The sequence below is a fragment of the Tasmannia lanceolata genome, unplaced genomic scaffold (genome assembly GCF_043159265.1).
Source record: "Tasmannia lanceolata isolate RefF3 unplaced genomic scaffold, GAP_Taslan_0.1 ptg000006l, whole genome shotgun sequence".
Classification (NCBI taxonomy): domain Eukaryota; kingdom Viridiplantae; phylum Streptophyta; class Magnoliopsida; order Canellales; family Winteraceae; genus Tasmannia; species Tasmannia lanceolata.
In genome coordinates this window covers 27,302,902-27,328,633 of record NW_027518683.1, presented here as the reverse complement: position 1 = coordinate 27,328,633, position 25,732 = coordinate 27,302,902, and the positions used below count along the sequence as shown (strand labels likewise).

Below are 25,732 nucleotides of genomic sequence, written 5' to 3'. Positions count from 1 at the left end.
GACTCTAACTCGCTTAATCTAGTTAGCCTCTCTAACCTAATAGGGCCCATTCGGCATAGCGGACTCGCCTAACTCGGACTCAAACCTAGTGGACTCGCCCATTCGGCATCTCTTTCTTTACGACCTGACTTGAGTTATTCGGTCCCAAAATCTAGATACATGTTTTTCTCATTTCTTTCTTTATGTTTTCTTTATGAAATGGAGACTCCGGTTTTTCTTATCTCTTTCTTTATGACTTGACTTGACTTAGTAGGCCCCACAAGGGGAACAAATCTAGACTCATGTTTTTCTCATTTCTTTCTTTGAGTCGGTCATCTCAAGTGAAGAAAAAAATATAGACTAATGGTTCTTCGATAGTGAGAAGGATGGCATACATTTCTTAAATATATCATTAGAAGGTTGAGTGAGATGAAATGAAATTGCGACAAGAACACCTCCGACCCAAATGGAACTACCAGGTACGAGTCTCTCTGTGTTTTGTTTGTTTACCGTATTACCATTGGAATCTGCCTCCTTACTTATAAACGAGACAGATCAGATAGCTTTACTCACCTTCAAGGATGGGATAAGCAGCGATCCTCTCAGAGCCTTGAGCTCATGGAACCATACTCTTCATTTCTGCCGCTGGGAAGGAGTCACATGTGGTCGCCGGCATCAAAGGGTCACTGTATTGGACCTTCGTGGGAACAGTTTGGCTGGTTCCATATCTCCATCCATATCCAACCTCACCTTCCTTAAGCGAATCTATCTCCAAGAAAACAGCTTCAATGGCCAAATCCCCCAAGAAATCGCCCGTCTATTCGGACTGCGATATCTTAATATGAGCCACAATTTCTTTGAAGGGGAAATTGTAGCCAATCTCACCAGCTGTACTCACCTCCAACTCATGGATTTAGAGTACGACAAACTGACGGGGAAAATTCCTGTTGAGCTTAGCACTCTATCAAAGCTCCTCCGGCTGAATCTAGGTGCTAATGATTTGACAGGAACCATTCCACCTTCACTAGGAAACCTTTCATCCCTAATCAGTATTTATCTAGTTCAAAATCATTTGAAAGGAAGCATCCCGGATGAAATTTCCCGAATTGAGAGCCTAAAAGACTTGGGAGTTTCTTCAAATCAACTATCTGGCACTGTTCCTTCCTCTATTTATAATCTCTCGTCTATAGAGATCATTGCCGTGACGTCAAACCAACTCAACGGGGGCATTCCACCCGACCTAGGGCTTTCTCTTCCTAATCTCAAAACTCTACTTTTAGGAGGTAACCAATTTACCGGACGTTTTCCAATGTCAATACCTAATGCTTCAAGGCTTGAAGAGCTTGAATTAGCACAGAACTACTTCCACGGACCGGTGTCTGAAAATCTTGGAAGCCTAAAGAATCTGAACTATCTCTCGTTGTGGGGTAATCATCTGGGAACTGGCAAATTTGATGACTTGAGTTTTATCTCTTCTTTGACCAACTGTAGTCATCTAAATACTTTGATCGTACACAATAACAATTTTGGGGGCATCATTCCTAGTTCCATAGTCAATCTCTCGACTGACATGCGTTGGATAACATTAGGCCCTAACCAGATTTTTGGCAGCATCCCTAGTCACAATAACAATTTTTGTCTACGGAACCTTCCTCACTGGTATTATTCCAACTTCAATCGGGAAGCTTCAAAGCCTTCAAGCATTGGACTTGTCAGTAAATAGTTTGTCGGGGCAAATTCCATCGTCCATAGGCAACCTTACTGCATTAAACCAACTCTTTCTACAAGAAAACCACCTGCAAGGAATCATACCTTCAACTCTTGGTAACTGTCAAAGTCTACAAATACTGTCAATTGGTCAAAATAATCTTCATGGTACCATACCAAAACAAGTTATCAACATTTCCTCTGTATCAATAGAAGTTAACTTGTCTCAAAATTTTTTGACTGGCTCCCTCCCATTGGAAGTGGGTAGCTTGAAGAATCTAGGGCTATTGGATATTTCTTGGAACAAACTGTGAGATCCCAAGTACTCTTGCAAATTGTAGGAGCTTAGTAGAACTTTATATAGAGGGTAACTCCTTTCAAGGAACCATTCATCCTTTTTTGAATGCTTTAACTGCGATTGAAGTGCTTGATCTTTCATCCAATAATTTCTCTGGAAATATTCCAAAGTATCTTGAGGGGTTTCAATTTTTGCAATATATAAACCTGTCTTTTAACAGCCTCGAGGGTGAAGTACCAAAACAAGGGATCTTTAGAAATGCAAGTGCTATTTCAGTCATCGGAAACCACAATCTTTGTGGGGGCATGCCAGAAATGAAGTTGCCTGCATGCCCCACCCTGGCTAATGAGAAACGACGCAAAACTTTTGTTTCCAGAGTAATCATACCAATCATAAGTTCGGTTTTATGTTTGGTCTGCTTACTATGTGTCATGGCTGCTCTCTGCTGAACAAGAAAGTCAAGGAGGAAACCCTCTTCCACTTCTTCAAAGGAGGGTCAATATTTACAGGTTTCTTACTTAGATCTCTTTACAGCAACAGATGGGTTCTCTTCGGCCAATTTGATAGGCGTGGGAAGTTACGGATCAGTGTATAAGGGAATTCTTGGGCGAGATGAAAATGTTGTTGCTGTGAAGGTACTCAACCTTCAATTACGTGGAGCTTCAAAGAGTTTCATGGATGAATGCGAAGCACTGAGAAATATTCGCCATCGAAATCTTATTAAGATCTTAACTTCTTACTCGTGTATTGATTTTGAAGGTAATGATTTCACAGCTCTCGTGTTTGAGTTCATGCCAAATGGTAGTCTAGAAAAGTGGCTGCCCCCAAAAGTAGATGGGAACCATCAATTGAGAAGTCTAAATTTCTCTAAGAGGCTAAACATTACAATTGACATAGCTTCAGCACTGGAATATCTTCACCACCATTGCGATATACCAATCACTCTTTGTGATATAAAGCCAAGTAACATTCTTCTTGAGGAAGACATGAATGCTCACTTGGGAGATTTTGGGTTAGCCAGGTTCCTTCCAAGAATTATTGGCAACTCTGAAGATCGAAGCAGCAAGGTCCGGTTGAAGGGAACTATTGGGTACATTGCTCCAGGTAAAGATTTCATTACCTTTCTTCATTTTTTTTTCTTATTTGGTGAGCTTTACGGAATATTTGCAATTTAAAATCGCTTATGTAGCACGAGAATGAGTAAGGGCCTCTTTCGTTACCACTAAAAACTATTTGCATATAATCATGTATGCAAATGATTATAAAGAGTATTATATCTCCCTTAGTTATGGCTTCCAAAGTATTATATAATCATGTATGCAAATGAACTTAATGTCGTATTTACAAATAAGATAGCTTTAAGCAATCTTATTTGCATATAACGCGCAATTTTGGTGGTTTCCATAGAGGCCCTTAATCAGAAACTCTCACCAAAATAGTAAGTTTATAACTAGCTGTCCTTTTTTCGTCAAAGTGAACATAATTCCAAATATCTAAAATATAAGTATTCCATCCACCTGTGAAATGTAGACATGCATCTAAGACCAGCAAGTCAAGTGAAAAATGAGTTACTCTTGTGGTACCTGAGCATCAAAACGATGGCTGGGATTGAGGAAAATCCTACCAGATAATTACTCAAAATAAAATAAAATAAATCAAGTTTTATCAAAAGAATTGGGAAATTCTAAACATAAAAAAACAAAATGTTCAAATAACCAAAAATTCATTAACTAAAGTTTCTCAAAAAAAAATAAAATTGCCAGATCACATTGCTACAAAAACAATAGTAACATTGCCGTATGCTTTCTATTGTTCAATCTTTATTTATTCTTATATTTGTCTTTGACGCTGCTTCATTAAGTAGAAGGTATAATGGGTAAAATAACTTTAAATTATTTTTAGATAATTGATTGGTATTTTTATAACTGTTCATAAATTAGTGCCTTTTAAGATTTATGATAATTTTCCCTAAGAATATAAGGCTTTTGGATTGTGAGGCATCAATATAAGAAATATGAGAGGTGTTATCCACTTTCTCATTGTTTACTTCCATGACGATTGACTACACATCTCTCTCTCTCTCTCTCTCTCTCTCTCTCTCTCTCTCTCTCTCTCTCTCTCGCCCTCTCTCTCTCTCTCTCTCTCTCCATTAGAATCACTTTTCAATGCAGCCCAAGATTAGATGTGTTAAAAAAAGTGCACTAGAAGAAATTCTTTACAATAATAAGTTAAATGTTTGAAATTTCTATAGGAAGACACTTATAAAATGGAATTCCATTACGAAAATAAAACGGGAGTGAAAATGACCGACCATTTGTTCATTTTGACAGTATTTTTTAGCATTCGTGGGGATTCGAGCGCTCCACTACAAGAAACTTATTTGTTTTCTTGCATGTACATGTTTCATGGTATAGGATCTCTTGCTTTTTTTTTTTCAAAACGGATTTCCGTTTTGCTAGTAGGCCTCTTTCTATTATAATGCTATGAATAAAATGTATTTTCTTGTATTGATTTTTAACATGTATGAAATTGTACTCTTCATGCTGGCCATCTACTCATTAATTGGAAATAAATATTACCTTTTCTTTCATTGAGGTAAGTCCTGATTCCCGTTTAGCCCATAGTTTGTGATGCCTTATGGAATGTATTTCTTTTAACACTAAAGTCCTTTGATAGTAAGGGTTCTAATGTGAAGAGGTCATTCTATTGTCTCTCACTGCTTTGAGAAAATTTTTTCCATTTTGTTTCACATAATCAGATCTCTTATTTTTTAATTTTCTAATTAGCATATTGCTTCCTTTGTCATAAAAAAGCACAACATATGTTTAAAATTGTAGAATATGGAACCGGTGGCCATGTCTCCATAGCCGGAGATGTGTATAGTTATGGGATTCTTCTATTAGAGATATTCACCGGAAAGAGCCCCACGAGTGACATGTTTAAGGATGGCCTAACCCTTCGAAAATTTGTCGAGTTGGTTTTTCCTGAACAAGTGATGGATATTATAGATCCATTACTTCTTTTAGAAGATGAAGAAGTCAAAGCTACTAATAATATTGGGAATGACAAAGATAAGAAACGTCGATTGCAGGAGTGCTTGGTGTCACTAGTGAGGATTGGAATTGTATGTTCTACAGAATCACCAAGAGAACGAATGGAGGTGGGAGATGTTGCAAAGGAAATGAATGTGATCAGACAACGATATCTTGGTGTCGGGATCCACAGAGAGAGACAAAATAGGGCCTTACGATTGGGTGCAGGTTCATCTCACCTCAGTAACTACTAAGAAACTTGATGAAAATGTTTTTTTCTAATATCTATATCTTTGTTTCCTAATAACATGCCAAGCTCATTCTTGGCAAATTATGTTTGTGACACCAGCATAAATTCGGTCTTTGGGCTTGAGACAACCTACCAAACAATTCCAGAGGAGCTGATAGATGAGACCATCTATGTATTCCTTATATATGTAGTTTTACCATTACTTTTCTTGTATTATGATTGGTTAGAGGCAAGGATTTATGACCTCCTCTTGTATCTTTTATTCTTGTTAATAAAATTTAAGGTGTTGCCCATGTTCCTAGATAAATTTCAGGCTAAAAAAAAAGGCTCATTCTTGGTGTCGACTCCTCTAGATGCGAGGCTCCTCTGTTCATGAACCCATTGTTATATCTCTAGCTTCCTCTTTGTGTTAGGCCTCCTGCATGTCATCCGTCCTTGGACCTCCAAGATAGCCAACACTCATCCACCTCAACAAATGACATAGAATGTGCTTTCCATCTTAACTTAACTAATACAGGGTGGTAAGTAAAATTAAGCATAAAAGTGTCCCAATTTCCAAGATTACTCCCCTACGAGCAACGAATTTTATCTTTCACTAAGCTCATGGAAAGGAATTGATTGTAATTATAGTTCGGGGATCCCCCACATGCACACAGAGCATATTGTTCCCAATGATAGAAGTTACAATTGCAAGTTTTTTGTTGGAGAAATAGCATTTCAAAAGAACCCCTCTTTTTGTAATTCACCCCCTAGGAATTGAAAGACAAATTCAAATATGACAAAAAACAAAAATTCTCACGGTATTCTAAGATTAAACTAAAAAAATTATTTAACAAAAGCTCTATTTCTTTAATACCTTTTAAATTTCTTCTCACCTAAGAAGAAAAAAAATGTAATATTCGAAGGATGACGAATGAAGTTCCCCTCCATATAAATGTATTCCTCTTCACGGTATGTTTATCTAGGAAGGCTAGGAGATTGGTCCAAAATGCTCCAATCTCAAACACAATTGGAAAATCCAATGGAACAGTGACATATTGTACCAATTTCAACGTTGAAAATAGTAAATATATCTTCAACCAATTAAACTAAATCAGATCTTCTCATTTTTTTTGGTAGTTAAATGATCTTCTCTATCACATTATAGGGACCATTGATTTGTGGAGATAGCTTCAATGCCCCGTCTTAATCAGATCTTCTCATTTTTTTTGGTAGTTAAATGATCTTCTCTATCACATTATAGGGACCATTGATTGGTAGTTAACTTCCTGTTGAGCTTAGCACTCTATCGAAGCTCCACCAGCTGAATCTAGGTGTAAACGATCTGACAGGAAGCATTCCACCTTCACTGGGAAATCTTTCATCCCTAATCGGTATTTCTCTAGTTCAAAATCATTTGAAAGGAAGCATGACGGATAAAATTGCCCGAATTGAGAGCTTAAAATCCTTTCAAGCTTCTTTAAATGAACTATCTGGCACTGTTCCTCCCTCTCTTTCTAATCTCTTGTCCATAGAGATAATTGTTGTGGCGGCAAACCAACTATACGGGAGCATTCCACCTGACATAGGGCTCTCTCTTCCTAATCTCAAAGTTCTACTTTTAGGAGGCAACCAATTTAGAGGACGCTTTCCAATGTCATTATCTAATGCTTCACAACTTGAACGGCTTGAATTAGCAAAGAACTACTTCCACGGACCGGTGCCTGAAAATCTTGGAAGCCTAAAGAATCTGCTCATGCTCTTGTTGTGGGGTAATCATCTTGGAACTAGCAGATATGATGACTTGGGTTTTATCTCTTCTTTGACCAACTGTAGTCATCTAAATTCTTTGAGGGTACACAATAACAATTTTGGGGGCAGCATTCCTAGTTCCATGGTCAATCTCTCGATTGACATGCTTTGGATATCATTAGGCACAAAGCAAATTTTTGGCAGCATCCCTAGTCAGATTGGTAATCTCTTCAACTTACAGTTTTTATCTATCCGTGAAACCTTTCTCACTAGTATTATTCCCACTTCAATTGGGAAGCTTCGAAGCCTTCAAGCATTGGAATTGTCAGCAAATAGTTTATCAGGGCAAATCCCATCCTCCATAGGCAACGTTACTGGATTAAACAAACTCTATCTACAAGAAAACTACCTGCAAGGAATCATACCTTCAACAATTGGAAACTGTCAAAGTCTTGAATCACTGTCAATTGGTCAAAATAACCTTCATGGTACCATACCAAAACAATTTATCAACATTTCGTCTCTATCAATATCAGTTAACTCGTCTCGAAATTTTTTGACTGGCTCCCTCCCACTGGAAGTGGGTAGCTTGAAGAATCTAGCTAAATTGGATATTTCTTGGAACAAACTCTCGGGAGAGACCCCTAGTACTCTTTCAAATTGTAAGGGCTTAATATATGGAGGGTAACTTCTTTCAAGGAACCATTCACCCGTTTTTGAATACTTTAACAGCCATTGAAGTGCTTGATCTTTCATCCAATAATTTCTCTGGAAATATTCTGAAGTATCTTGAGGGGTTTCAATTTTTTCAATATATGAACTTGTCTTTTAATAGCCTCGAGGGTGAAGTACCAAAACAAGGGATCTTTAGAAATGCAAGTGCTATTTCAGTCATCGGAAACCACAATCTTTGTGGTGGCATTCCAGAATTGAAGCTGCCGGCATGCCCCTTCATGGCTAATGAGAAACGAGGCAAATCTTTTGTTTCCTGAGTAATCATCCCAATCATAAGTTCGGTTTTATGTTTGGTTTGCTTACTATGTGTCATTGCTACTCTGTACTGGACAAGAAAGTCAGAGAAGAAACCCTCTACCACTTCTGCAAAGGAGGGTCAATATTTACAGGTTTTTTACTTAGATCTCTTTAAAGCAACAGAAGGGTTCTCTTTGGCCAATTTGATAGGCATGGGAAGTTACGGATCAGTGTATAGGGGAGTTCTTGAGCGAGATGAAAATGTTGTTGCTGTGAAGGTACTCAAACATCAATTATGTGGACCTTCAAAGAGTTTCATGGATGAATGCGAAGCACTGAGAAACATTCGCCATCTAAATCTTATTAAGATCTTAACTTCTTGCTCGAGTATTGATTTTAAGGTAATGATTTCAAAGCTCTCGTGTTTGAGCTCATGCCAAATGGTAGTCTAGAAAAGTGGTTACACTCAAAAGTAGATGGGAACCATCAATTAAGAAGTCTAAACTTTTCTAGAAGGCTAAACGTTACTGGAATATCTTCACCATCATTGTGATAGACCAGTCACTCATTGTGATATAAAGCCAAGTAACATTCTTCTTGATTAAGACATGAATACTCACTTGTTTGGCATATTGCAAATGAAAAGAAGAGACATCTGTAGGTCATCATTCCATTGCAACCAAATTCAAGAGTTGCCATTAGGGTTGGTCATACTTTTCATAGCTTTTTGGTAGCAAAGCTATATCTTAGATTTCTGATTAGTTTAAGAAAGGTTCGATGAGGACAGCTAACTTGTGTTGAGAATATGGGTCAAGGACTTGAGCCTTCATCTGTGGCTGTTTGGTATCAGACACTCCTAACGTTCCATATGATACCACTGATATAAGACATCTGAAGTATTGTGACATCGTATTTCTTTACATGAGTTATCTCAGCTAATTAGATGACCCACACAATTTTTCACAAAACTCCTATTAGTTTCAACATTGTATTAACATTTATTAGGGTAGAGTTTTTGACAAGATTAAGCTCGGTTTGCTTAGGATATAAGAACTAAGATAAGTTCAGGACTTTGTCAATAATTCCTTACTTTTTGTTTTGGCGTAGGGGTTTTATATGTCCTCCCAATAAGTTACACACAACCGCTCAACTTAATTTGTTGTATACGCATTTGAGTTTTTCTTTTTCAAAATACTTTTCTAACTCAAGAACAAATTGATATGTGGGTGGCAGTCCGAATTTCAAAGTATGGTAGAAGTGTTTGTTGAAGAAGAGATCAAGGCACGAGGAAGCAAAAACCAACTAACTCAAAAACAAGAGAGAGAAAACTGTTCTCTTTAATATTATAATAGAAAGCACTACACCACTCTCAACAGGGTTCTTACTGTACCGAGCAAAAAAAACAAGGGTTCTTACTGTACTCTTTTGCGGTCCCACAAGGGGAAGTAATCTAGACTTTTGTTTTTCTCGTTTCCTTCTTTATGACTTTTGAGTCAGCCATAATCTTCTGCGGTTCCACAAGGGGAAGAAAGACTCAAAGTTTTCCTCATTTCCTTCTTTATTCACTTCTTTATGACTTGGGTCAGTCAAGTCAGGACAAGAAAAAAAAAAAAAAAAAGGGTAAATCACTGTTACGTGTCAAAATTACCTGAAAAACCTAGTTGTTTTAAAAACTCGTATAAATGTTATTTTTGCAAAAGAGAAGAATTCAAGGACGAAAATGACCCTGCTTCGACTCATTTTGGCTGTGTGTAACTCTTTTTTTTTTTTTTTTTTTTGTTTCGAGTACCTATTTTGGCTTTGAATGACTCATTTTTCGCTTCAAATACCTATTTTGGCTTCGACTAACTTTTTTTAGCTTCTAGTAACCTATTTTGGATTCGAGTAAACTGTTTTTTGCTTCGATTAAGCATTTTTTACTTCGACTAACATATTTTTTGGCTTGGAAAATGATATTGAGACCGCGAGTACCACCTAGCAAAGGACCTGCCATGAGAACATGGTTTTAAATTTTGACCGAAATCCGAAATCCGAAATTTCGGATTTCGGTGGAGACCGACACCAAAATGACATAAACTCGAAACGGTATTTTATTTCGTCCCAAATTTCAGAATTTCGGTCGAAATTTAGGAATATCGGTCGAAATTTTGATTTTTTTTTGAAATTTCACCCAAAAAACCTATTTTTTTTAATTAATTTAATATTTTACTGAAATTTCGGTAATTTTGGCCGAAATTTTATATTGAATAAGATATTGTTTTCTTGGTTTCGCCGGATTTCGGCTGAAATTTCAAAATTTTGATTTTTCCGGGGTCTGAAACGGTACCAAAACCGAAATTTAAAACCTTGAATGAGAATATGCCATGTGTGCACAAAAAAAATCTGTTTTTGTTGTTTTTCCTAAATCTAAGTGGCACACGTCACTTGTGATATTGTGGCGAGAACCCATTTGTTCGGTCCCCTCCTTGGTGGTACTCTCGGTTTCCCTAGCATTATTCTTTTGGCTTTGACTAACTTTTTTATGTCTTCGAACAACTTAGTTTTAGCTTCAAGTAACTCTTTTTTGGCTATGGCTACCTATTTCGGCTTCGAATAACTTTCTATTTTGGCTTCGAGTAACCTATTTGGATTCAAGTAAACTGTTTTTGGCTTCAACTAAGCATTTTTTACTTCGACTCATATTTCTTGCTTCAACTAAGCATTTTTTGCTCCGACTAACTTATTTTTGGCTTCGACTAAGTAATTTTGGTTTCGACTAGCCTATTTTGATTATGACTAAGCAATTTTGGCTTTGACTAAGCTAGTTTAAGCTTCGAATAAGCATTTTTGGTTTCGACTATGCAATTTTGGCTTTGACTAAACTCTTTTGGCTTCAACTAAGTAATTTTGGCTTCGACTAAGCTAGTTTAGGCTTTGAATAAGCAGTTTTTGGCTTCGGCTAAGCATTTTTTGCTCCGGCTAGCAGCTTTAGCCAAAGGCAAAATTGATTAGTCGAAGCCAAAATTGCTTAATCAACAGCAAAATAGATTAGTCGAAGCCAAAAATAGCTAAGTCAACGCAAACAAAAACTTAGTCGAAGCCAAAAATGCTTAGTGTAACGACCCGGATTCCCAGGCTAAATTTTTGAGGCAATTATGAGCCTAGCTCTTTATAAAACAGAGCAAACAAGCCCCGGAAAAGCCGGATTGCTACGCCTCTCAAAAAAAAAAAGGCACAAAACACACTCATTCTCTCATACAGCGGAAGTCTTTGAAAATCATGATTATTTGGAAATAACTAAAATACACAGCGGCAGTCCTTGGTTTAAAAGTAACCCATTTATTAATGAAATAGAGACAAAAATAAGGGAAGAGAATTTTATTCCAATACTTTCAATAATAACTCCACAAATTTGCCAAAATAAATATCCATGCCCCCAAAGGACTTTGGAAAGAAAACTAAAAGAAATAAATAACTGCCTAAACTATGCCATCTCTTCCCATCCCATTGCCTAGGTCATCTCATCAGCAAATGCTCCTTCATTTTGATCGATTTGCTGGTTTTCTGGATTATCACCATTAAAGTCTGTAGAAAAGTTTTAAAGGTCAGGATGCAAGAATAACGGTTATGCAAAGTAATAAAACTTAACTTAGGCAATTGAAGATGTAAAGATATAATCGTCTTATATTAGAGGCATGTCAAGAAATTTACAATACAAGGAAAAGACATGATATTTGGTGCAACAATAATCAATAATATAGAGGGGTTCAACAATTTGCATGGATCTTCAGAATATGGGTTTTTCTGATAACACCTTTGAATTTGCAAAATAGGGCTCTTTGTTCAATATGATTGTTCATTAGAGACTATTGCTCTAGAATCATTAGAATCTAAGGTTCTAAAATCGTTTAGAGACTATGCTCTTTCCTTTCCTTCCCCATTAATTCCTATACACAATGATACCCATGTAGAATTATAACCTTCGCACTGTTTTTGTACGAGGATACCTTTCGCACTGTTTTTGTACGAGGAGTTCATGTAGTTATTTTGGCCTTCTCGCCCCATTTTGGGTACGAGGGAAATGGTATCAAGGATATATGAAACTATGGCCTTTAAATCATCTCCATCAAAGGGTTGTGGGTTTTTCAATGAAAATCATGAATGGGATTCAAGAATTAAGAAACAAACACAAAAGAAGTTTTATCTAAATTTTCAAGAACTCTAGTTATAGTGTAGATTACAAAACATAATCCGAAATCTTGCCTTTGCCTTTGAGTTGATTGGTTTGATTGATCGAGTGAGTTGATGGATCTTGGAGTTGAAAGCCCTTCCCTCTTCTCCTTTCCTTTGAATTCTCCTCTTCTTAATCTCCTTAGGTTTTAGGGTTTTTGATTTGTGAAGAAAAGTAGGTTATGATAGTGTATTTATAGTCATGAATCTAATTAGGGTTTGTTTGGCCTTAAACACACCCAAAAAGGACGAAAATCGGGCCCACAAAGGGTGTTTTCGATTTCTCGGATTCGTCCACAGGTAACATTCTCGGAGTTCCGAGACTTCTTCGGAGTTCCGAGAATCCTCTCGGAGTTCCGAGAATTGGAATCCAAAACTACTGTCCATTTTCTCGGAATTCCGAGGTTTTTCTCGGAGTTCCGAGATTTCTTCGGAGTTCCGAGAAATCCTCTCGGAGTTCCGAGAATACTTCCGATTTTTTTTTATTTTTTTTTATTTTTTTTTTAAGGGTTGTTACACTCTACCCCCCTTAGAGGAATTTCGTCCTCGAAATTCGATCTCTCTCATAGGGTAAACCGAAACACCCGACAATTTCATAACAGATTAAAACGAAAAATAAGGAACGTACCTCCGAGTAAATGCGGATATTTCTTCAAGATTTCCGATTCACGCTCCCAAGTTGCTTCTTCAACACCATGATGTCGCCAAAGAACCTTGACCAACGAAATCGTCTTATTTCGCAATGCTCGCTCCTCTCGATCCAAAATCTTCACGGGTCCTTCAGAAAAAGACCAATCTTCTTGAAGCTCGACATCATCCTCGGCCAAAACATGTGAAGGGTCGGGATGATACAATCGAAGCATTGACACATGAAAAACATCATGCATCCGCTCCAATTTAGGAGGCAACTCCAATTTATAAGCTCTTGCCCCAATCATTTTCACAATTCGATAGGGTCCAATAAAACGAGGAGTCAACTTTCCTTTCTTTCCAAAACGCATTACTGCTCTGAACGGCGAAATCTTCACAAAAACCATATCGCCTTCAGCGAACTCCAAATCTCTCCTACGCTGATCAGCATAACTCTTCTGTCGACTCTGCGCGATCTTCAAGCGATCCCTAATCAAAGCAACTTTTTCAGTCGACTCTCGAACCAACTTTGGTCCAAGCAATTGCTTCTCACCAACTTCAGCCCAGCATAAAGGTGATCTGCAAACACGGCCATATAGAGCTTCAAATGGAGCTATCTGAATACTCTGCTGGTAGCTATTGTTGTAAGCAAATTCACATAGAGGCAAATGCTTCTCCCAATCTCCACCAAAATCAAGAACACAAGCTCTCAATAAATCTTCAAGGATCTGATTTACTCTTTCAGTCTGACCATCAGTCTGAGGATGATAAGCTGTACTGAAACTCAACTTCGAACCCAAAGCAGAATGTAAGCTCTTCCAAAATCCCGAAGTGAAACGAGAGTCTCGATCAGAGATTATGGTCGAAGGCACACCATGATATCTAACGATCTGAGCTACATATGTTTCAGCAAGCTTCTCCAACTTCCAATCTTTCCTAATCGGAATGAAATGAGCCGATTTAGAGAGACGGTCCACAATCACCCAAATACCATCACAACTGCTCTTCGATCTGGGTAAACCCATGATAAAATCCATGGACAAACTGTCCCATTTCCACATTGGAATCTCCAATGGATCCAATGTACCTCCAGGTTTTTGATGCTCTGCCTTCACTTTCTGACAAGTTAGGCACTTAGAAACATACTCTGCAATATCCCTTTTCATTCCACTCCACCAAAAATTCCTCTTCAAGTCCTGGTACATCTTGGTGTTACCCGGATGAATGGTGTAACGAGACTTATGTGCCTCATCCAAAATGTCCCTTCTGATTCCTTCCTTAGCTGGCACACAAATTCTGCCTTTAAAGAATAAACATCCATCTTCTCCCGCTGAAAACTCCGGTTTAGAATCAATTTCAGCTTTTAACTTCAAAATTCCCTCATCATCTAACTGAGCTGCTTTAACGGCTTCAATGATATTCGACTGAACTTGAATATTAGCAATAAAGGACTTATCGCTAATCTCGCAGGATTCCAAATTCAAATCTCTGAACCGCTCAAGCAATTCCCATTCTTACATCATCAAACAGGCCAACATAGGGTGTTCTTGACGGCTAAGAGCGTCAGCCACTACATTAGCCTTGCCTGGATGATAACTCAAGGTGAAGTCATAATCCTTCAGAAATTCCACCCATCTTCTTTGTCTCATATTCAGCTCTTTCTGATCAAAAAGATACTTGAGGCTCTTATGATCCGTAAAAACCTCAAACTTGACACCATACAAGTAGTGTCGCCATATCCTCAATGCGAAAACTACTGCTGCTAACTCCAGATCATGAGTCGGGTAATTCACTTCGTGCTTCTTCAACTGTCTTGAATCATAGGCAATGACCTTACCCGATTGCATGAGCACACAACCCAAACCTCGAAATGATGCATCACTATAGACCACAAAATCTCGTTCCGCGGTAGGAAGTATCAAAACTGGAGCTGATGTCAACCTTCTCTTCAATTCTTGAAAACTGCTTTCACATTCTTCATTCCAAATATATTTAACATTCTTCCTGGTCAATTTAGTCAAAGGTCCAGCTAAAACTGAAAAGCCTTCAACAAACTTTCTATAATACCCGGCCAAATCCAAGAAACTTCTAACCTCAGTAACATTAGTTGGTTGCTTCCAGGAAGTAATTGCTTGAATCTAGCATAATCCACTTCAATTCCATCTTTAGAAATTACATGACCCAAAAATGAAACACCCCCGAGCCAAAACTCGCATTTAGAGAATTTTGCATACAATCGATTCTTCCTCAGGGTCTCCAATGCAAGTCTCAAATGCTTAGCATGCTCCTCTTCAGATTTTGAGTAAATAAGGATGTCATCTATGAACACCACCACAAACTGATCCAGAAATTGCTTGAACACTCTATTCATCAAGTCCATAAATACGGCTGGTGCATTTGTCAACCCAAATGGCATTACAACAAATTCATAGTGACCGTATCGAGTACGAAAAGCTGACTTGGAAATGTCCTCGTCTCTGATACGCAACTGATGATATCCAGATCTCAAATCAATCTTCGAGAAATGAGCAGCTCCTTGCAATTGGTCAAAGAGATCGTCTATCCGAGGAAGAGGATAACGATTCGTGATAGTCACCTTATTCAGCTGCCTGTAATCAATGCATAAGCGAAAACTACCATCCTTCTTTTTCACAAATAGCACAGGAGCTCCCCATGGGGATGAACTGGGTCTAATAAATCCCTTCTCCAGCAAGTCAGATAACTGCTCCTTCAACTCTTTCAATTCTGCCGGGGCCATTCTGTAAGGTGCTTTAGAAATAGGCTCGGTCCCTGGCACAAGATCGATAGTAAAGTCGATCTCTCTGTGGGGAGGTAATTCCACAAAGTCTTCTGGAAAGACATCCAGAAACTCGCTCACCACAGGAATGTCTGAAACAGACAACTCATCACCGACCTCTTCCTTCTCCACATAAGCTAGAAAGCACTCACAACCTCTATTCATCAACTTCTGGGCTTTCACAGCTGCAATTATTTTAATCTTCATAGGGCGCTTCACTCCCTCAAAAACAATTTCTTCTTCTCCAGGAATTGAAAACTTCGCGATTTTATGAAAGCAATCCACATTAGCATGGTAAGCTGCTAGCCAATCCATACCAAGGATAACTCTAAAATCGTTCATCTCCAATAACACTAAATCAGCCAAAAACTCTCTACCACCTATCTTTATAATACATCCCTTACATATAAGATTTGCAATTACATTATCTCCTACCGGAGTAATAATTCTCAAAGGGGAATTTAGAGTAATAGGGGTCAAATTCAGTTCTTTCACAAAAATAGGTGATATGAATGATAGAGTAGAGCCAGAATCTACTAGAATATGCACAGATATATCATTAACAAAAAGCCGACCTTCAATAACTGCGTCGGAGGCATCAGCGTCTTGTTGATTTAGCGCATAGACTCGGTTAACAGGTGCTTGAGATGCACTCTTTCCCAGATTCTGCTGGCGATTCTGATTCCCTTTCCACTGATTCTGCTGCTGCTGATTATTAATATTCCGGTTCGCCTGATTCATTGCCGGCTGAAAATTCTGCTGCTGTCTTTGAGGCCTCGTGTCCCTGAATACAGGCTTGGGACACTCCAAAATTTTGTGGCTCGGGTCTCCACAGTTGTGGCAGACATTCATAGTCTTCCAACACCTTCCAGCATGGAATTTTCCACAAATAGCACAAGGAACCCTTACAGGAACTTCATCTCCCATCCTCTGTCTCTTTGGAGGCGGCACTTGATTCCTGCTCCCAGATGGCGGCATTCTGGCGGCCATAATCACTTTCTCACTACGCTCAGCCATTTCAGCTTTCGCGCATGCTTCCACCAAAGTCTGAGGTTCATGAAGAACAACTTTCGCCATAAGAGATGGGCGAAGGTTGTCAATAAACTTCGAAACCTTATCCTCCTCTGTAGAGGCATAACCAGGTGCATACCTCGACAGTTGCCTGAACTTGGCTCCATACTGAGCCACGGTCATAGATCCTTGCTTCAGAGACGCAAACTGTGATGCCAATTCCCTCTTAACATGGTTAGGAAAGAATTGGTTGTTGAACCGCACTTTGAATTCGGTCCACGTCTCATTCTTAGCATTAGGATAGTTCTGCAATAAGGATCTCCACCACACTCCTGCTTGGTCCTTTAGTAGAAAGGTAGCCAAACGAATCTTCTGAATATCGCTACACTCCATCAGTTCAAATATACCTTCCACTTCCAAAATCCAGTGGTCTGCAGCCAAAGGGTCTCCCACTCCTGTAAACTCCGATGGCCTATAGTCCCTGAATTGCCTGTGCAGCTTAGTCGGATCTGCTGCAGGCGCTTGGCGAGCTGCTAGAGTGGCTGCGATGTTCTGCAAAGCGGCCTGATTGGCTGCTTGGTTTTGGGCTACAACTGTCTGAGTAGCAGCCTGTGCCTGAGCTTGACTTCTAAGGAGATCAGCAATCATGAGTAAAGGATCTGCTCCTTCACCATCATGGGCACCACCACGACCTCTCCTAGCATTACCTCGCAACTCTCTTTGATCCATCTGACAAAAGAATATACGATTGTTAGTTCATAAAATTCTATTTATCTTAATTATGATCATGAAAGTTGTATGATTAGGTTAGATGTGTTACTTTAGTTAATTAGGTCCAACTACCCATCCTTAGACATATACCCAGACTCGCACCAGGTTTCTCACTAACTAACCTAGCCTGGAGCTCTGATACCACCTCTGTAACGACCCGGATTCCCAGGCTAAATTTTTGAGGCAATTATGAGCCTAGCTCTTTATAAAACAGAGCAAACAAGCCCCGGAAAAGCCGGATTGCTACGCCTCTCAAAAAAAAAAAGGCACAAAACACACTCATTCTCTCATACAGCGGAAGTCTTTGAAAATCATGATTATTTGGAAATAACTAAAATACACAGCGGCAGTCCTTGGTTTAAAAGTAACCCATTTATTAATGAAATAGAGACAAAAATAAGGGAAGAGAATTTTATTCCAATACTTTCAATAATAACTCCACAAATTTGCCAAAATAAATATCCATGCCCCCAAAGGACTTTGGAAAGAAAACTAAAAGAAATAAATAACTGCCTAAACTATGCCATCTCTCCCCATCCCATTGCCTAGGTCATCTCATCAGCAAATGCTCCTTCATTTTGATCGATTTGCTGGTTTTCTGGATTATCACCATTAAAGTCTGTAGAAAAGTTTTAAAGGTCAGGATACAAGAATAACGGTTATGCAAAGTAATAAAACTTAACTTAGGCAATTGAAGATGTAAAGATATAATCGTCTTATATTAGAGGCATGTCAAGAAATTTACAATACAAGGAAAAGACATGATATTTGGTGCAATAATAATCAATAATATAGAGGGGTTCAACAATTTGCATGGATCTTCAGAATATGGGTTTTTCTGATAACACCTTTGAATTTGCAAAATAGGGCTCTTTGTTCAATATGATTGTTCATTAGAGACTATTGCTCTAGAATCATTAGAATCTAAGGTTCTAAAATCGTTTAGAGACTATGCTCTTTCCTTTCCTTCCCCATTAATTCCTATACACAATGATACCCATGTAGAATTATAACCTTCGCACTGTTTTTGTACGAGGATACCTTTCGCACTGTTTTTGTACGAGGAGTTCATGTAGTTATTTTGGCCTTCTCGCCCCATTTTGGGTACGAGGGAAATGGTATCAAGGGTATATGAAACTATGGCCTTTAAATCATCTCCATCATAGGGTTGTGGGTTTTTCAATGAAAATCATGAATGGGATTCAAGAATTAAGAAACAAACACATAAGAAGTTTTATCTAAATTTTCAAGAACTCTAGTTATAGTGTAGATTACAAAACATAATCCGAAATCTTGCCTTTGCCTTTGAGTTGATTGGTTTGATTGATCGAGTGAGTTGATGGATCTTGGAGTTGAAAGCCCTTCCCTCTTCTCCTTTCCTTTGAATTCTCCTCTTCTTAATCTCCTTAGGTTTTAGGGTTTTTGATTTGTGAAGAAAAGTAGGTTATGATAGTGTATTTATAGTCATGAATCTAATTAGGGTTTGTTTGGCCTTAAACACACCCAAAAAGGACGAAAATCGGGCCCACAAAGGGTGTTTTCGATTTCTCGGATTCGTCCACAGGTAACATTCTCGGAGTTCCGAGACATTTCTCGGAGTTCCGAGACTTCTTCGGAGTTCCGAGAATCCTCTCGGAGTTCCGAGAATTGGAATCCAAAACTACTGTCCATTTTCTCGGAATTCCGAGATTTCTTCGGAGTTCCGAGAAATCCTCTCGGAGTTCCGAGAATACTTCCGATTTTTTTTTTTTTTTTTTTTTTTAAGGGTTGTTACACTTAGTCGAAGCAAAAATAGGTTAGTCAAAGCCAAAAATACTTAGTTAATGCCAAAATATGCCTAGTCGAAGCCAAAAAAGCTTAGTTGAAGCCGAAATAGGTAGTCGAAGCCAAAAATGAGTTACTCGAAGCCAAAATTGAGTTACTCGAAGCCAAAAAAAGTTAGTCGAATAAAAAATATGTTAGTCGAAGTAAAAAATGCTTAGTCAAAGCCAAAATAGTTTACTCAAATCCAAAATAGATTACTCAAAGCTAAAAAGGTTAGTCGAAGCCAAAAAATGCTTAGTCAGGGCCAAAATAGGTTACTTCAAGCCAAAAATACTTAGTCGAAGCGAAAAATATGTTAGTGAAAGTAAAAAATCCTTACTTGAAGCCAAAAATAGGTTAGTCAAAGTTAAAAATGTTACTTGAAGCCAAAACTGAGTTAGTTGAAGCCAAAAAAAGTTAGTCGAAGCCAAAAATGTTAGCCAAATCCAAAAATAGGTTAATCGAAGCCAAAAAAGAAGTTACTTGAAGCCAAAATAGGTACTAGAAGGCAAAACAGGTTATTCGAAGCCGAAAATGAGATACTCGAAGCCAAAATAATTACTTGAAGCAAAAATTAGTCGAAGGCAAGGGCATTTTCGTCCTTGAATTCTGTTTTTCCTCTAAAAATGACATTTAAACTAGTTTTTAAGACAACTAGCATTTTCAGGTAAATTTTCAAACTCTTTAGCATGTTACAGTGATTTACCCAAAAAAAACTAGGACAGGTGTTCTTATTCGATAGAGAGAAGGATGCAATGCATGTACATTCCTTATATTACATGATCGTATACAACACTCTATGAGGTCGGTCATCTCAAGTCAAGAAAAAAATGTAGGACTAGTGATTGTTCGATAGAGAGAAGGATGTAGGATGGTAAGTGAGTCATTAAGAAAGCCACAAGGGTTAAGGACCAAGTATTTCTAAGCCTACCCAAGAAACTATCACTTTTTCACTATACAACGGTCATCTCAGAAGTCTTCGGAAGCAGTTCGGGTGCCCGACCAAGTGACCGTTATATAATAAAACATTTTGAATTATCGGCTTCGGGCGTCTCTGAGATTTTTTTTTCTCGGGCTCATTTTTGAGCGTCATCTTCAGATGCCCGAACTAAGTCTTCGGGCTCCTAAGTTCGGATGCCCGAATGTACACTTTCCTGCACACTTTGATTTTTGGTTTAGCTTGTAAAATTCATAACTTTCTCATTTCTTATCTGTATTTGACATTCTTGTACTCTACGGATATGAGAAGAATGCGAGCTATTTGTTAAAAATATTTTCAAAAATATTTAAATATATTTTGGAGCAATTATGATAGGATTTATGTTCAATGGTCAATGCAAATGCCAAATTGATGCTATTTCATTTTTTAGCTCACTTTGGCACTTGGGCTTTGGATCCACTTGGTTTTGGTCTATTATAAGTGTGCCTTGACTTGAAAGAACCAAAAGAGAAGGATGTACATTCTAAGTTAAAAATGACACTTCTCTTGGTCTTGGCCTTCAATGATCTTCCTTTGCACGTCCACTTTGCTTGGGATGTTTGAATTTGAGCTCCACCTTGATTGTACTACCAAAGCATGATGATCCAAGAATGTTCCAGCTCCTTTGACCTTTGAATGGTTCATCCTCAAGCTTTTGGCCATATGTGGTGATGTACTAGAATGGATTGACCTGTGAAATTACTATCTATTGACAACACTCCAAGGCAACTCATTAGTCCTTAAAACACTATCCAATCTGGCCCAAATGCAAGCACCATTGACTTAGTTATTGCATTGAGTAAATCTACCACCTAAGCAACTGGCCCCCACCCCAGAGCGCCTTGTGTATGACAAGGTGCAGAAAACTTGTTTGGCATATTGCAAATGAAAAGAAGAGACATCTGTAGATCATCATTCCGTTGCAACCAAATTCAAGAGTTGCCTTTATGGTTGGTCATACTATTTTACAGCTTTTTAGTAGCAAAGCTAGATCTTGGATTTCTGATTAGTTTAAGAAAGGTTCGATGAGGACAGCTAGCTTGTGTTGTGAATATGGGTCAAGGACTAAAGCCTTCTTCTGTGGTTGTTTTGTACCAGATACCCCTAACGTCCCATATGATACCACTGATATAAGACATTTGAAGATTCTGAAAGCCTATTTCTTTCTTATTGAGCATTTTACATGAGTTATGTCAGCTAATTTGATGACAACTTTTCACAAAACTCCTATTAGTTTCTTGAAGTGCTTGAATTATCACATAACTACTTCCACGTAAAGTGTCTGAAAATCTTGGAAGCCTAAAGAATCTAACCTATCTCTTGTTGTGGGGTAATCATCTTGGAACTGGCAAATATGATGACTTGAGTTTTATCTCTTCTTCGACCAACTGTAGTCATCTAAACATGTTGTTGCTACACGAAAACAATTTTAGGAGTACCTTTCCTAGTTCCATAGTCAATCTCTCGACTGACATGCTTGGGATAACATTAGGCACAAACCAAATTTCTGGCAGCATCCATAGTCAGATTGGGAATCTCTTCAACTTACAGGTTTTATCTATCCGTGAAACCTTCCTCACTGGTATTATTCCCACTTCAATTGGGAAGCTTCGAAGCCTTCAAGGATTGGATTTGTCAGCAAATAGTTTATCAGGGCAAATTCCACCCTCCATAGGCAACATTACTGGGTTAAACAAACTCTTTCTGGAAGAAACAACCTACAAGGTATCATACCCTCAACTATTGGAAACTGTCAAAGTCTACAAATACTGTCAATGGGTCAAAATAATCGTCATGGTACCATACCAAAACAACTTATCAACATTTCCACTCTATCAATAGAAGTTAACTTGTCTCAAAATTTTTTGACTGGCTCCCTCCCATTGGAAGTCGGTAGCTTGAAGAATCTAGGGCTGTTGGATATTTCTTGGAACAAACTGTTGGATGAGATCCCAAATACTCTTGCAAATTGTAAGAGCTTAATTAATCTTTTTATGGAGGGTAAGTGGGTAACTCCTTTCAAGGAAACATTCATCCCTTTTTGAATGCTTTAACTGCGATTGACGTGCTTGATCTTTCTTCCAATAATTTCTCTGGAAATATTCCAAAGTATCTTGATGGGTTTCAATTTTTGCAATATATAAACTTGTCTTTTAATACCCTCGAGGGTGAAGTACCAAACCAAGGGATCTTTAGAAATGCAACTGCAATTTCAGTCATCGGAAACCACAATCTTTGTGGTGGCATCCCAGAATTGAAGTTGCCTGGCTAATGAGAAACGAGGCAAATCTTTTGTTTCCAGAGTAATCATCCTAATCATAAGTTCGGTTTTATGTTTGGTTTGCTTACTATGTGTCATTGCTATTCTCTGCTGGACAAGAAAGTCAAGGAGGAAACCCTCTTCCACTTCTTCAATGGAGGGTCAATATTTACAGGTTTCTTACTTAGATCTCTTTAAAGCAACATATGGGTTCTCTTCGGCCAATTTGGTAGGCGTGGGAAGTTACGGATCAGTGTATAAGGGAATTCTTGGGTGAGATAAAAATGTTGTTGCTGTGAGGTACTCAACCTTCAATTACGTGGAGCTTCAAAGAGTTTCATGGATGGATGCGAAGCACTGAGAAACATTCGCCATCGAAATCTTATTAAGATCTTAACTTCTTGCTATAGTATTGATTTTGAAGGTAATGATTTCAAAGCTCTCGTGTTTGAGTTCATGCCAAATGGTAGTCTAGGAAAGTGGCTGCACCCAAAAGTAGATGGGAACCATCAATTGAGAAGTCTATACTTCTCTAAGAGGCTAAACATTACAATTGACATAGCTTCAGCACTGGAATATCTTCACCACCATTGCGATATACCAATCTCTCATTGTGATATAAAGCCAAGTAACATTCTTCTTGATGAAGACATGAATGCTCACTTGGGAGATTTTGGGTTAGCCAGGTTCCTTCCAAGAATTATTGGCAACTCTTAAGATCGAAGCAGCAAGATTCGGTTGAAGGGAACTATTGGGTACATTGCTCCAGGTAAAAATTTCATTACCTTTCTTCATTTTTTTTTCTTATTTGGTGAGCTTTACGGAATATTTGCAATTTAAAATCGCTTATGTAGCACGAGAATGCCTAAGGGCCGCTTTCGATACCACTAAAAAATCATTTGCATATAATCATGTATGCAAATGATTATAAAGAGTATTATATCTCCCTTAGTTATGGCTTCCAAAGTGAACTTAATGTCATATTTACAAATAAGATAGCTTTAAGCAATCTTATTTGCATATAACACGCAATTTTGGTGGTTTCCAAAGAGGCCCTTAATCAGAAACTCTCACCAAAATAGTAAGTTTATAACCAGCTGTCCTTTTTTCGTCAAAGTGAACATAATTCCAAATATCTAAAATATAAGTATTCCATCCACCTGTGAAATGTAGACATGCATCTAAAACCAGCAAGTCACGTGGAAAATGAGTTACTCTTGTGGTACCTGAGCATCAAAACGATTGCTGGGATTGAGGAAAATCCTACCGGATAATTACTCAAAATAAAATAAAATAAATCAAGTTTTATCAAAAGAATTGGGAAATTCTAAACATAAAAAAACAAAATGTTCAAATAACCAAAACATTTACTAACTAAACTTTCTCAAAAAAAATAAAATAAAATAAAAAAAATTTCCAGATCAATATATTGATATGATGGATCCATTTTCCACAAAGGTTCACATGTAAAAGGGACTTCACAATGCTACGAAAACAATAGTAACATTGCCGTATGCTTTCTATTGTTCAATCTTTATATGTTCCTATATTTGTCTTTGACGCTGCTTCATTAAGTAGAAGATATAATGGGTAAAATATCTTTAAATTATTTTTAGATAATCGATTGGTATTTTTAAAACTGTTCATAAATTAGTGCCTTTTAAGATTTATGATAATTTTCCCTAAGAATATAAGGCTTTTGGATTGTGACCATCAATATAAGAAATATGAGAGGTGTTATCCACTTTCTCATTGTTTACTTCCACGACGATTGACTACACATCTCTCTCTCTCTCTCTCTCTCTCTCTCTCTCTCCCCCCATTAGAATCACTTTTCAATGCAGACCAAGATTAGATGTGTTAAAAAATGTTGACTAGAAGAAATTCTTTACAATAATAAGTTAAATGTTTGAAATTTCTATAGGAAAACACTTATAAAATGGAATTCCATTATGAAAATAAAACGGGAGTGAAAATGACCGACGATTTGTTCATTTTGACAGTATTTCTTAGCATTCGTGGGGATTCGAGCGCTCCACTACAAGAAACTTATTTGTTTTCTTGCATGTACATGTTTCATGGTATAGGATCTCTTGCTTTTTTTTTTCAAAACGGATTTCCGTTTTGCTAGTAGTCCCCTATCTATTATAATGCTATGATTAAAATGTTTTTTCTTGTATTGATTTTTAACATGTATGAAATTGTACTCTTCATGCTGGCCATCTACTCATTAATTGGAAATAGATATCACCTTTTCTTTCATTGAGGTAAGTCCTTATTTCCGTTTCGTCCATAGTTTGTGATGCCTTATGGAATGGATTTCTTTTAATACTAAAGTCCTTTGATGCTAAGGGTTCTAATGTGAAGAGGCCATTCTATTGTCTCTCACTGCTTTGAAATTTTTTTTCATTTTGTTCACAAAATCAGATCTCTTATTTTTTAATTTTCTAATTAGCATACTTTGTCATAAAAAAGTACAACATATGTTTTTTAATTTTCTAATTTGCATACTTTGTCATAAAAAAGTACAACATATGTTTACAATTGCAGAATATGGAACCGGTGGCCATGTCTCCATAGCCGGAGATGTGTATAGTTATGGGATTCTTCTATTAGAGATATTCACTGGAAAGAGCCCCACGAGTGACATGTTTAAGGATGGCCTAACCCTTCGACAATTTGTTGAGTTGGTTTTTCTTGAACAAGTGAGGGATATTATAGATCCATTACTTCTTTTAGAAGATGAAGAAGTCAAAGCTAGCAATGATAATGGGAATGACAGAGATAAGAAACGTCGATTGCAGGAGTGCTTGGTGTCACTAGTGAGGATTGGAATTGTATGTTCTGCAGAATTGCCAAGAGAACGAATGGAGGTGGGAGATGTTGCAAAGGAAATGAATGTGATCAGACAATGATATCTTGGTGTTGGGATCCACAGAGAGAGACAAAATAGGGCCTTACGATTGGGTGAAAGTTCATCTCACCTCAGTAACTACTAAGAAACTTGATGAAAATGTTTTTTTCTAATATCTATATCTGTGTTTCCTAATAACATGCCAAGCTCATTCTTGGCAAATTATGTTTGTGACACCAGCATAAATTCGGTCTTTTGGGCTTCAGACAACCTACCAAACAATTCCAGAGGAGCTAATAGATGCGACCATCTATGTATTCCTTATATACGTAGTTTTACCATTACTTTTCTTGTATTATGATTGGTTAGAGGCAAGGATTTATGACCTCCTCTTGTATCTTTTATTCTTGTTAATAAAATTTAAGGTGTTGCCCATGTTCCTAGATAAA

General features: G+C 37.7%; 1 protein-coding gene and 1 pseudogene across 4 annotated transcripts; both read left to right on the top strand.

The window, feature by feature from the left end:
- Window positions 1-320: 320 nt before the first annotated feature.
- On the top strand, window positions 321-25,732 carry LOC143880183 (receptor kinase-like protein Xa21). Of its 4 annotated transcripts, none has more exons than XR_013251537.1 (3): window positions 321-458; window positions 539-2,619; window positions 2,744-2,873. XR_013251537.1 is itself a non-coding variant. In XM_077382975.1 (3 exons), exons 1-3 carry the CDS (start codon window positions 446-448, stop codon window positions 25,342-25,344), a joined length of 942 nt encoding a protein of 313 aa, XP_077239090.1. In that variant the 5' UTR covers window positions 321-445; the 3' UTR covers window positions 25,345-25,732. The 4 variants fall into 4 exon arrangements, 2 of the variants coding, with proteins under 2 accessions (XP_077239090.1, XP_077239089.1); XM_077382975.1 differs by adding an exon at window positions 24,980-25,732 and having other exon boundaries at window positions 2,525-3,088; XM_077382974.1 differs by adding an exon at window positions 24,980-25,732 and having other exon boundaries at window positions 2,519-3,088.
- Window positions 19,044-23,703, top strand: LOC143878089 (putative LRR receptor-like serine/threonine-protein kinase At3g47570 pseudogene; annotated as a pseudogene).